This window comes from Mya arenaria, chromosome 14 (assembly GCF_026914265.1).
Source record: "Mya arenaria isolate MELC-2E11 chromosome 14, ASM2691426v1".
NCBI classification, from domain to species: Eukaryota; Metazoa; Mollusca; class Bivalvia; order Myida; family Myidae; genus Mya; species Mya arenaria.
Window position 1 is genome coordinate 32,532,126 of NC_069135.1, and position 14,335 is coordinate 32,546,460.

Here is a 14,335-nt window from a genome sequence, read left to right on the forward strand (position 1 = left end):
GACGGCGGCATTTGATTTTCGCAAAACCGAGTATCCATCAGCATTCTGCAAACATATTAATTGTACTATTGGCGTTTTTTCTGGCAGTCCTTAAAGATAAAACTATTAAGCTCAAAACCGCCGAAAGAGGTTCAACATGAATATATTGAAACTTCGATGTGATGTTTCTTAGTTTTCGAATCATTTAAAAAAAAAGAGAAGAGACGTTATTTGGGGTGTTTAAAATTTCAGCCATTTTAATAGTATCTCCCTTTTCCAAACTTCGTTTACGAAAGTGTATTAGCGGTTTAACGCTCCATGATGATAAAAATAACAATAGTTCGGTCTTAAAATTAAGAATGAAGATTTCAAAGTTGTAAATTAGTAAAAAAATATCAGACGAAATAATTCCGGACAAAAATAGTAAAAACATAACCCATAAATATAGTTTTGCCCGTTTCCACTTACAGTATAGATAACTTCAAAGCCCTTTTCGGCTGCGAACATTCGAACATTATCTTTATTCATCGGTGACTTCAATAGCCATTCATTTGAGTAATATTCTTTTAATCCACCGCCACAATTAACAGTACTGAATAATACAGTAACGAATAAAATTCCTATAGCTAAAGACAGATTCATTATTGTTCAAAATCCGTCTGCAAAACTAATCAAACTTATTTAGATAAAGAAATTAATTTTGTGGTCCGTTTTCGTCTTAAAATGATATGAGAACGTCAGTTAAAAATCACGGCGAGTGAGAATGCATGACGTTTGCTTAAATAGCAGGCTCATCAGTACAATAAACTTTATGACACTCCGACTGCTTATCGGAGTTCTTATTTCGTAAATTTCGATTTTATGCAGTTAATTGCCTCTTGGTAGGATAAACAGGTTATCTGAAACTGGGGTATGGACTGAAGCAATGATTTTTGTCGTTAAAATTTAAAGTTTAATTTCAAAATTTACACATTTATGGTGGTGTAAATTTTAAAATATCGTAAAAAGTCATTCTAGGATTTTGGCCTTTTTAATTTGTTTGTCTTATCCAAACATTCACGGTTTTAATGATGATAATGTTACTTTACATAAAGGGTCAGCACTGACCCTGAGCAATCAGTGTTTTAGAACATTTTGACGTAATGCTTTTCAACTTTCCAATCTCATGCACGTTTAATTCCCTCTCTACACTCTAAGCGTATCTGCTTCCTTCACCTTGCCCCGTTCGTCCCGGCCTATGTGTACAAAATGATACTGAAGTTAGTTTAAAAAAGTCAATGGCAAAGATAATAATGTCGATATATCGAGAATTCATATGAAGCAAATACGATTGGCAACTTAATGTACTGTAACCGTAGCAAGTATTTACAATTCTAAAAAGTCAATAGAAATAATAATAATGTCGATACCATCATCGATATGAAACAATACGACTGGCAACTTCGTGTACTGTAACCAAATATTTACCATTTGGAGCCGGTTTTGCGATTCTCACGATGGTAAATATAATCAAAATGGACGACGGGGAAGCTCCGCAAAGCAATCCGCTTCAAAATGGGGTTGCCCCTGCAAAACAAACACCGACTCAAGCTAATACAACTGGAGAAATGAGTAGACCAAATAACCTTCAAAGAATTGCACATAAGAAGTCACTCGTACGGAGCTATCCTCGGTCTAAAAAACTTGAAAAATTAGCTGTATATTCTTCCTGCAAGGTAGGTAACTCTGTCATGTACAAGGTGTCAAAAAATAAACACTATTATTTAACCATGTGGTGCTAATTTACCCATGTTTTCTGGACATAAAAAAACCTTATACCACTTTGGCATCATCAAATCAACTCCCACCATACATCTATCACGATACCTGCAAAATGGAAGTCAAATGTGAATCAAAATATAATTATTAGTCTGTTTCATCCAGCTGTAATATTTGTATCCACATACATCATGAGATAACCTGACATAGAAGATTTTACTTTCAATTAGCTGGTGCAAGGTTGTGTTATGATATTTAATGTTTAGCTTATGATACTCTTGCCTCTAGAGTTAAGTTATACTGTTATACTGCTAGGCACACAGTTGTCTTGCTGCGTTCTTGGCGTACATATGTAGATGAATAAAAAACTTAGTTGGATTGTATCTTCCATTAAAAAAATAATCATTAAAACATCTCTGCAAGTCCTATATAAAGCCCTGATAGTAGACAATTGTTTGCAAGCACATGACATCAGTTCTTTAATACAATGTTCTTATTATACTGTACATATTTGTTTTTCAGACTGAAACTTGTAAGTGCAATGGCTGGAAAAATCCTAACCCTCCTCCAACACCTCCAAGAGTTGATGTGTCTCAGCCACTGGCCAACATGACAGACCCATGCAGAAGTTGTACTCACACACTTGGTAAATAGATAGTTAACTTTAAGGCAATGAAGTTCAACTTAGGTATATTTAATGAATTTGGATATTGATATTTCAACTAATGAGTCACATTTAAGGGTAAATGACAGATGTGGTCACCATTTATGGTAAATTGTTCAAAATTTGACTTAATTTAAGTATATGAATGAACCATATTTGTATTACTACCATTCTTAGAACTTAAAATAAGATCATGTTAGTATATCCTGTGTTTGCAGATGCCCATGTATCTCACTTGGAGATGACAGCTGAGGAGGAGCTGAACAGATTGCTGCGTATTGTTGTAGATGTGGAAAATCTCTTCATGTGTGTTCACAAAGAGGAGGATGCAGAAACAAAACAAGTTTACTTCTACCTGTTTAAGGTAATTTTGAGATACATGTTAAAATTGCACTTTAACTAAAATAGTCAGCAAAAACTAAATTAGCAAAGAAGAACGGCTGATATTACATATATCTCTGTTCATTTGGTACTGTTAGAGTTTATTTCTCTTTGTCTGTTTTATGGGGTAAATTGCTACTTCAAATGATTGCATGACCTCAAACTGAACACCAGTTGCTCAGTAAGATACTTTTTTTTTATACAATTCAGCTTTTGCGGAAATGTATACTGAACATGAACAATCCCACCATAGAAGGACCACTGGGCAGCCCACCATTTGAAAAACCAAGCATAGCAAAGGTAAAAATTTACTGTTAAATAGCAGTAATATCTTAATATGTAACTCTAGTGAATCATACTTCATAATCAGACTCTTCCTTTGCATATACTAGTGCTGGTTCTGAATAACTTATACTAAAGTAATGTTTTTTTTTATAAAATTAATGAGGACTATTGTTTTGAATCTTTTTAAAAAGCCAACATTATTTGTTTATTGTCATTTTGGAAATGAAATTGTTCTTTCAAATAAGGGAAAAATCTAAAATGAGTAACTGTTTAAAGCTGAGATTTTATAGAATTTTGCCATTTGGAACGGGTCAGATATATTTTCTCCGGAGTCAGATATTCTGATTAGTGGGATTCGTAGAAAAGTGTCTGGTCACGTCATATTGTCAGTCTTTTGCAATGTGTTATTTTGCCCACATGGATCGTTGATGATGTTCCTACACAGTCTCAACCACTAGAAAATTAAACAGCTGTTTTAATATCCATTCTCTTATGATATTACTTTCAGGGTGTGACAAACTTTGTATTGTACAAGTTTGGTCATCTAGCACAGCGAGAGTGGCAGACAATGTACGACCTAGCAAAGATGTTCCTACACTGTCTGAACCACTGGAAACTGGAGACACCCACAAGCAGACAGTCTCACGCAGGGTCTGATGATATTGCCACATACAAGGTCAACTATACAAGGTACTGTCAAAGTGATCAGTTCTTGATTATGATATGAACACAAAATATTGCAAAGTTTTTTCGGCCGGGTCTGACAATATTGGCACATAATGGTCCACTGGGTAGGGATTATTTATTGACAAATAACACAATATGATGTCTTGTTCTATACAAGGTTCTGGTACTTATCATAAACTAATGTATCATTATGTCCAATAATAGTAACAAAAAGAGATTAGAGGTTTCATTTATATCTACCAATATTTTGAAACTTTTACTAAATTTATCATAGCAAATAATTTAAAGACCCTTTCTGCTGTTGCCAGTATAAAGACAATTAAAGTGAAGAGAGTTTATAATATTTATCAGTCAGCCAAATTAGCCTTTGGGATGAACAAGCCCGAATTCTTATACTATTGCTTGGCATTAGATTCTTTAATTTAATTTTCTAAATTCTTGTGCTAATTTTGGCCACTTGTTTATATGTATTTCTTCCATTTAAAGTTATGCTTGACTTTTTTAATATTCAAATTTAATGCCTCAATGTCACCAGCAATTTACAATTTTTCATCATCAGTTAAAAAAGAATGTAGTGTTTTTAATAGTAATAAAATGCAAATACATTTTGCAGATGGTTATGCTACTGCCATGTACCGGCATTCTGTGACACACTACCTCGGTACGAGACGACACTGATATTTGGCCGCACCCTGCTGCAGTCTGTCTTCCAGACAATGAGAAGACAACTTTTGGAAAAGTTCCGGGCCGAGAAAGACAGGATGCCGGTGGAGAAGAGAACCCTCGTGCTCACACATTTCCCAAGGTATAGATAGGTATTTGTGTTGGTTATCGTGAAACAATTATTTACTAAACAAAATTGTTTATGACATAAGCATAGAGCACCAATACAATACTAGGAATAAGGCTTGTAATTGGCAATATGTGTCAGTTGCCAATTAAACCCCAAGTGACGGATCACGCTGCGCTTTCCCTTATATACTGAATCATGTACCGTGCATGTGAACAAGTGCATGAGTAACAATATTCCCGCCAAACCCAAACCAGTTCCCTATACAATAACTGAAAATAGAAACAATTTAGAAACATAAATATGTTCATTTAAATTGCTATAGTGGCACTCACTGTATGCATAATGTTTTTAATATAATGTACCGTAAACCTGATAAAGTAGCCAAAAAGTGATGACTTTCAATTACAATGGATATTAAAGTTATGTAACTTCATGTCTAAATAAATGATAATTACTATTTACATATTGAGATTATGCCATATTGCCAGAGATTGCAACAATTTACAAAGTATGTTTAATATATGCTTGTTTATTTTACTTATGTGCTCTATACTTATATTATTTCTCTTGTCAAAACTTGAGAAACAAGCAATTTTGCCTTTTTAATTAAAGTACCGGTATTTTGTTTTCTGTAATATAAAATACATTAGAAGCATACACAATACCATACAACTTATTTTATGCTTACAGGTTTTTGACACTGCTGGAGGAGGAGGTGTACGGGGAAAGCTCCCCCATCTGGGACCTTGAATTCTCACAGGCTAATGCCAACCATGCAGGTTACACACCACTATTTGTTGCTGTTTGAATATTGATAAATGTTAAACAAATAAATAGATGTAAACCCTGTTGAAGTAGAATGGGATCATAATAGATTATTTTGTAGAATAAGTTTGAAAATTTCTGTTGACAGTTATAGTGTCATGTAAATAGCGTCATGGGTGTTGGACCTTGATCTATACAGACGGTGCAGGAATTCATAGCAGTAGTTAATAATATGTGATTCTGGTCAGAAGGTTTTGGCTATCGTATTCCTGTGTTTTTCAGATGCATTAAACTCGACAATAAAGTCCGAGAGTGCCACACCAATAGCGCTACGGAGATCTTCCAGAAACGAGGCAATAGCAGGTAGGGTGTGGGGTGTCAACTAGTGTTTATTTGATGTTTGACTGATATGGAAAATTATGAAAACTTTTCTGAATTGTTGATCACCACAATCAATACATTTTTTTTCTCACCATTTTAAAGAAACCATTTGATTCTGAAAAAGGAAACTTTTATTGTTAAATGATTGGTGAGTGCATTTGAAATAACAGGAAAATAATCATTTTTGTCATTGAAGACCTTATAAAAAGAAAAAGCAACACAGATTTAAGGGAGTAACAGTTTCAGACTATTGTACATTGCTTTTTTTTCGCTAGACATATACATATAAAAGTACCTTGAAATGGATATAGATGGTTTTGAAAACAATTTCATTGGGGTCTAAACTCCTAAACCTTGCTTTTGACCTGAATCGGTACTCAAACTAGATTTTCAAGAAATTAAGATTTGAATTTTTTTGGTTGTTATAAATATAAATAAATTTTATACTCACATCAGAATGTAAGCGAAAACTGGAGGAGGCTCCACCGCCCCCTGAAGAGGTGAAGAAGACAAAGATTGACGGTGATGTGCCTGGTGACCTTGTCAGTGAGATTGTTGCAACCATTGATGATCCGGAGGAAATGGTCGGGCCTGATGTAAGATTGCCTTCATAGTTTAATAGTAAAATAACCTGTAAAAATGTTAAAAATTTGTCCACAGACCTAGTAGGTGAAATTGTTGCCACCATTGATTATCTGGGGTAAATTGTCAGGCTGGATGTAAGGTGCTTTGAAATTATAGAGTTTAAGTTTAATATATTAAGCTGATTTAAAAAAAAAAAAACAGAAAAAAGTCACTCAGTCGCATTGTTGCATGATATATTTCTTGAATGATGAAGGAAGTAAAACAAGCAGCTTGATATTGAATTCAACAGACTGTCAGTGGTAACTTTTCTTTGCTGGTTATAGTTGAAAAGAAATATCCCTGGTCTTATTCCAATTTTCATTTAGCTCTACATGATATCTTGTTTCTTCAATTTTCTGTAACACAGTCATGACAATGTAATTGCTGCATTCATTTTTCTCTTCAAAACTTCAGTCATCCCTATTTCCGAGCCATCAGTCCCGAGATGAAGGTGCAAGGAACGAGGAGAAGAAAGGCGTTATCGAGTTCCATGTGATAGGAAACTCCCTCAGTAGGAAACCAAGCAGACAGCTGCTCATTTGGCTTATAGGTGTGGCCATGTTTTATCTACTCATATGTACAAAATGGCTCATCCATGTGGTGATAAATTTACGTACTTTGGTAAAATGAATTAAGATATTTTCCAAAGGAAAACATATTTTGGGTCTAGTCACTTTCTAGGTGTTGTTGAAACTGTTCACATTGACAATCAGTGTATATGTATCACATGCAGTATGTCTTGCTTTAGTATAATTTTGTAAAGTTATGTCCCTCGATAAACGGAGAAAAACAGTTGAATGTTTGTATTTGCAGTCATCAATATTACACTTCTTGATTAACACGCCCAAATTTTTATGCAGTGCTTGGCATAAAAAGTGGCTTATAACTGGAGTTTAAGAAGTGTTCCCGTTTGGTAGCACTTTTTTGAAGCCCTCATGGAGATCAGCATGGGAACCTTTCTGCCTTCATAGAATTAAATGCTTAAGACTGTTAAAAAAATTTGTTTGTTTGTTTGAAATTATTAATATCATTATGAAAGCATTCTAGCTTTGCATATTTAGCTGTTGAAAGCTTATATTAAGTTTAGTAAAGACAAATCTTTTCATTTTCTCTCAAATTCACAATGTTCAGTTTATTCACAGAGCTAAATTTAGTGCCATTTTCTCCTTTCTGCAGCACACTTTTTTAAAATCTAGCTAAAACCCTAAAAGAAACAAGCATTTAACCAGTTCCTGTTTTGGGGTCTTGTTTTTATTTTGACCACTTAAAGAAAACAAACTGTTTTTATTGCCTCACCGATATAAACATATATTGAATTATCACAATACAAACTCCACAAGCTGTCTTTCTTACAGGCATGCAGAATGTGTTCTCACATCAGTTGCCACGGATGCCAAAAGAATATATCACCAGATTGGTCTTTGATCCGTAAGTGGGCTTGACTTAGTATCATTTACTCGAGACACATTTCACATTTAACATTAATTTGTTGGTTGGTAATATGGTAAAAATTGTAAAACTACTTCTGACAGAAGTTCTCCTTGTAAATATTGCTAAGGGGTTCGAATTAAAGGCATGGCAACCAGATGTTGCTATTGTAAGCTTTGTTAACATTCATTGCGCAATAGCACTTGATTACAGATTGGCAGCATTTTTAGCCTGTCTGTTCTTTAGAAGCAAAAGTTGAGTAATAACTTATTATCATAGCCTTGGTGCTATTAGCATCATTGTTAACCCTGCTTATAATACACAAAAAAAAGTTTCTTAAATAGTTGTCAAGCAATGCCCCTTATTTGACTAAATGTAGCAGACAAGTGCTGGCTTTCGCTCCACAGGGCTCTTATTATTTGGAAATAGATGAGTTCATTTATATTCTATTTATTTAACCTATTCTTTTCTGTAAAGGAACAATACCTTTCCCTTTTTTCCCCAGGAAACACAAGTGTTTGGCCCTCGTGAAGGACAACAATGTGATAGGTGGGATCTGTTTCCGAATGTTTCCATCTCAGGGGTTCACAGAGATTGTCTTCTGTGCCGTCACATCCAATGAACAAGTCAAGGTAGGAGACTAAGAATACTGGAACAGCTTTCAGATGAGGAAGCTATCGGGAGAGATTGTTCTAGTAGCCTCTTACTCAAGAGGTTGTCAGTTCGATCCCCAAGAAGCCAGTTTTTTTTCATCTCAAAAATTACATCAGTACTGGTTTTATTCAGAAATAAGTATCGAAAATGATTTGAACTGAACATCTAAACAATGAAGCTAACTGTAGTTAGTATAAACTAGATCATTGAGCAGTTAAGGGGAATACCCTGACATTCCATTTTGAAATTGACTCCCTTGAGAGTGTTTTATTTACCTTGGAATAAACAAAAACTGTCGCATGGTTACTTTGTAGGTATAAATTTATGCTCTTTATATATGAAAAGACTCTTTAAATTTGATAAACAATGAATGATATTATTGGCTAGAAAGAGACTCTATGCTTGTAATATTTTCGTGTATTTCTTAAAAATTATTATCTGTTTTTAAAGAAAGATAAAAGTTGTAATATTTGCATAGCCCTGGTGATGTTGTTGGCATGTTGAAACTTTAACCTTGGCCATTACTTGAAAACAATTGTACAAGAAATTCACATTAATCATAGTACACAAGTCATGTTACCAGTAATGATACACACAGGTGTATCAAGGCCCATAACTCTAGCTTTAATTGTACTCTATTTGTACTTCAGACTGTAAAGAATAACAACCTTGAGTAGCATTGATATTCTTTTGTTGTGTCTCTTTTGGCATGGTTATGGGCCTATATGGTTAACCATTTTGGTGATACTTGATAAAGTATATTACATGTTTCTATTTCTCTGTACAGGGTTATGGGACTCATATGATGAACCATCTGAAGGACTACCACATCAAGCACAGTATGCTGCATTTCCTCACTTTTGCTGATGAGTTTGCCATTGGATACTTCAAGAAACAGGTGATTTGCTGAAAAATGTTAGGGTTATTTTCTGGTTGGCTGAAAAATGATGGTGTTCTTTTGTGATTAGCTTAAAAATGTTAGGACTCTTTTCTGATTGGCTGAAAATATTTGGTGTTTCTATGTATAATCATCATTCAATGCTGTTAAGTTGATGTCCTCAAAAATAAGTGTTTAACGAAAACTGTACATCTTGTTACTAAACTTTTTGGTCCAAATATTGATGAAGTGAAGAGTGCTTAGAACTTTACAATATAAATTTATTTCATTGAAAATTGCCTTCTTTGCAAAACAGACTTAAGGGCCAATGTAAATATTGTAATTTCCTTGACCAGAGTTCTTTCCTACTCTATAAGTTAAACATTTGAAATAGGTAAGGTCTGCTGGGGGCGTATTTACAGAAGTGACTTAAGATATTTTCTTAGATTTGTCTTTAGTGGTAATTTTTGAAATGTTGTAATTCTTGGAAAAAACTATTGCTTTATCATTTAAAAACAATGGATGAAAGTCGAAATTGTCAAATTTGCAGAAAAGGTGAAAATTCAAGTTAAAATGCTATTGTTTTATAATCTCTGATTAGTTTCAGTAAAGCCATATGTGAAAAATGCCCATTTATTCAATGTTATTTTATTTGTACAATATATGTATTCTGCAGGGGTTCTCGAAGGAGATAAAGCTTCCAAAATCAGCATACCTGGGTTACATCAAGGATTATGAGGGAGCCACGCTGATGGGCTGTGAACTCAACCCTAGGATCTGCTACACAGAGTTCTCCAAAATCATCAGAAAGCAGAAAGAGGTAGGCTACTGTGTGAAAAAAGAGTTTCCATTGATACTTGAAGTTAAGGGTATAGCAGATTGGTTCCTTTCCACAAAGGATAATTTATTGTGATGTTGAGGTATTGTTAAATATTATGCCATATTAAAGCCCTGAAAGAAGAATTTGAAATTTTGCCATGTTTTTATGTTAACTGTAATATTTTTATGCTTTTTTTTCTTTCGCTACATTTGATATGATTTTATGGTGTAAATTAGTTGTAGAAAGAGTACAGTAGCATTAGGCATGTTCATGTCTATTTACTACAACATGTCTTCCATCTCATTTCAGATAGTGAAACGTATCATAGAGCAGAAACAGAGTGTATTTCAGAAGGTGTACCCGGGGCTCACTTGCTTCAAGGAGGGGGTCAGGCAGATCCCTATAGAGAGCATACCCGGGCTTACTGACAGTGGCTGGAGACCCGCACCAGACACAGTGTATGTGTGACAGACACTGGATTGTTATTTTATGTCACATCACACTGAAAAACATTCTTTAATAATCATACGTGTAATGGCACTGCATTCAGGTGTAATTTTCTAGCAATACGTAACTTTTTACTTTTTTTCTATACCTTCTGATGTTCATTAGCCAATTGTTCAAATTGCTTGGAGGTATTTATAGTATCTATCAGGTGCAACTGTTGGGCCATGTACATTTCATTAAGGAGGCAATCTGATGTGACTGTTCTACTATGTATATTTCAGGAAGGAGCCAGTGATGGACTCTGAAGAGCTTAACAACATATTCAAGACAATCCTCCAGCACTGCAAAGTAAGAAAACTTCATTAAGATATTTCAACAAACAATTTATTGGCCAGAGATAAACACATAAAGCCTTGAGTTCAAGTAAAACTCACATTTGATGAAGCTTCAGAGTGTGAAAATTATCCTCAACTGTTCTTGAATTATCTAGTTCTTATGATAATAACAACCATTTTTGAAAAAGATATCTTGGTGGGTTTTATGTAATAAAATATGTACCGCATGTTAATAGCCTTTGATCTTTAATAAGGAAAACAATAAATTTAGTATATACTTCATAGTTATACACTTGTACTATGATTTGTAGACGCATGCGAGTGCTTGGCCATTCTTGAAGCCTGTGGAGAAATTGGAAGCTCCAGACTATTACGAACACATCAGATTTCCCATGGGTGAGTATATTTTGTACATTCAATGAGTTTTTAATGATATCTCTTAAATGTAATACATGTTACACTGTACATGAAACAAAATGAAATATCAGTTAAGGCTAGTTTTGTTGATGTGTATATTTCTATTTTGGTTGCATTGAAAACATTTATTCGTTGGCCATACAAGCTTGACAATGATTGTTTCTCAGTTTTAGATTTTTGCCAAATCATTTCAATTTCAGTCTTCAACTTTGTCTCGGTCCTCAAATTTGTTTCTGTATATATTTTCTCTTTACAATTGCGGTGTGTATGTTCAAACAGTAGTGTGTAATAGGGACTTACAGGTATCCCTAGCTCCATAACCAACACATGCTTCATTATGGTGGTGGAAATAAACAATCACAAACTCTCCGTTATTTTTTTACTTCCTCCCTCTTTCTATCGCTAACCCTTTTATTTCTCTCTGTCTTAATCTCTTTCTTGCTCTTTCACTCTCTTCCACTTGCTCTTCTGATCTCGATCTTTGTCAATCAGGATCAGCCTCAAAAGTCACTGTAGTCCACTGACAGTATTGATGCCGCCATTTTGTTTTCCTGTTGACAAAGCTTTAGGTAATACAGATCAGAATAAGTGGTAAGTATGGTTATAATGTTTGCTTTATTGACTTAAAAATATTTCAGATTTGAAAACAATGTCTGAAAAGTTGAAGAACAGATACTACATCCACAAGAGGCTGTTCATCGGCGATATGACCCGCATCTTTACAAACTGTCGCTCCTACAACAAGCCGGACACGGAGTATTACCGCTGTGCCAACGTCATGGAGAGATTCTTCAAGAGTAAGCTGAAGGAAGCCAATCTGATAGAACAGACCAAACCTGTTCCTGAGGGGGGAGAATGAAATTATGATTCTACTGTAGATGGTGAACATTTTGTGAGAACCTAGTTTTCACGATTTTTTGCGTATCAAGCAGCTCTTGGAAGTTAGTGAAATATTGGAATACCCCGGTAACCATTTCTTGTGTATGATTTTAACACATACAGATTTGAATTCTTGCAACACGGATTTAAAACCAAGAAAAAATCGTGAAAAGGACCTTATGAATGATGACAAATCTACTGTAGTGTACCTTAACATGTGGGCTAGATGTTGCAATATTGGTGAATGGGACACAATGTGTACTGGAACATTAGAGTTTGATACTCGTGTATTATGAGCTTGGTACTGTCAAAGTTTAGAGTGAATCTCTGCTGTGGGTAAAGATATGACTGGTCGTGGTTTTTGTACACGGAATAAATAATATTCTATCACAAAAGAGTGTATTTAATTAAACCAGGTTATAATAAAAACAATGCTGGGCTCAGGTGACTCAACTGCACTCTTACATTTTAGTGTTTTAGCTAATGCGGAATGGAAGGGCGGCCCGCCCTGCCCTTTTTTGACCCCGCCCCGCTGCCCCTTATTTCCCGCCCTATCGTATTTTTCCCCGCCCTCTTACGCTCATCTGGCCATTCAGATCGTTCTTTACCACAAAGTTGCTCCCTCAAAACATTTTATTGGTCAGTGTCGCCGTCTCCTAATCCGTCACAGATCAGCACGTGATAAGGCATACGACCATCATCACCGCGGGTCGGATTAACGGTAATTCACGCTTATCAGGGTGCTAATTGCTGTTCATTATGACACATTATTCGTGGGCCCCGTTGTCTGTGACATGAAAGTTGTACCCCTTAATGTCCATCTTTGATGCGGATGTTGTTACGAACTAATTAATTGACGCACATGTCATATTTTGGTGTCGTAGACCTTTTTTATCAGGTGAAAAAAAGAAAGAAATAATCTTAATCATATCATAGTTTCACTTCATTCATGTTCGTCTGTATGTGAAAATGCCGTCTAAAAAACGAAAATTCTTTGATCTTGAAAAGGAACGTGCTAAGATAAAAAGGACTAATCATACTTTAGCCAAATATGTGCTTAAAGTCGACAGGTAGAATTTTTCGTTATATTCTTAAGTAAAGTGTGTTTTTGTTTCGTTTGTTTATTTACGTTAATATTACTTGAATGTGTATATACGGTTTTGTATACGAGGAATACACAATTCCATTATTAACATACGACAAATTGTTACGTAAAAATAAATAACGAATGTCAGGTATATCCAAAAAGACTTGATACGCGAAACATTTTATTATTAGGTCAAATACACATGCAAAGTTATTTAAAAATCGCTTACTCCACAAAGTTACAGACCGAACACGAGGAATCCGGGCGAACTTGTACGCACAAATATTTTTCTTGTCTTTTGGCAAAGCACGTCCATCAAAAGTGCGCGCCAATGTTAACATAAATCTAGAAATCCATTTAATAATTAACCAAAGGTTAATACATGTACCAACCGGTTCCAATTACAACCATTTACATTTAGGTTTTATTTAATGATGAGTAAGATATCGCATTAAGGACGTGTTTGTTACGCCGTTCAATTTAACTTCCGGGCCGAACGTGTCCCATCTTCCGAGAATTCCGAGTATTTTCAACGTGCCAAGAATACTTTGAATGTAATTGTAACATTTGTTTTCACATAAGTTGGAGCATAAAAATGAAGCTGTTCGTGATACTGTCGTCGTAGCTTATTATGTTCAAAGTGTTACAAGTTGAGATTTTCATACCCGATATATAGTATCGCAAAGAGACAATTGTCAATATGAGGTTATCAATAGCAGGACACCGAGGTTATTTATCACGAAAAGTTCATTGTATTTTCAAACAACAATAAATTCAAAAGAAAATGTATTTGTCATAAAAATAGTTAGGCGCAACACCTTGCATGGCTCCGAACCATTACATTAGCTAAACATTGCAGTCTTCGCCAATCTTCGTAAATTTAAATATAAAAATAAATTACCTACGAAAAAATCAATTGCGTTTCGATTCATTGTTGAAAAAGTAAACTTGTTCGCGACGTTATATAAGTTTAAGAGCGAGTTTCATTTTGGCGGGAAATTTGCAACATGAAGTCCACGTGCTCTTTTATGTCGTTTCATGTATATGCCAATGACGGTATACCGTGTTGGATGC

The 14,335-nt window shown here is 34.9% G+C and overlaps 1 protein-coding gene across 1 annotated transcript; it reads left to right on the plus strand.

The window, feature by feature from the left end:
- The first annotated feature begins 1,493 nt into the window (after window positions 1-1,493).
- Window positions 1,494-12,569, plus strand: LOC128217996 (histone acetyltransferase KAT2B-like). The gene is made up of 18 exons (XM_052925485.1): window positions 1,494-1,694; window positions 2,260-2,383; window positions 2,620-2,765; window positions 2,993-3,082; window positions 3,576-3,757; window positions 4,368-4,559; window positions 5,238-5,326; window positions 5,595-5,675; window positions 6,150-6,289; window positions 6,732-6,867; window positions 7,673-7,745; window positions 8,251-8,377; window positions 9,187-9,297; window positions 9,953-10,096; window positions 10,406-10,554; window positions 10,825-10,891; window positions 11,190-11,274; window positions 11,934-12,569. The coding sequence occupies exons 1-18, from the start codon at window positions 1,494-1,496 to the stop codon at window positions 12,152-12,154; spliced, it is 2,358 nt and encodes a 785-aa protein (XP_052781445.1). The 3' UTR covers window positions 12,155-12,569.
- Window positions 12,570-14,335: the final 1,766 nt, after the last annotated feature.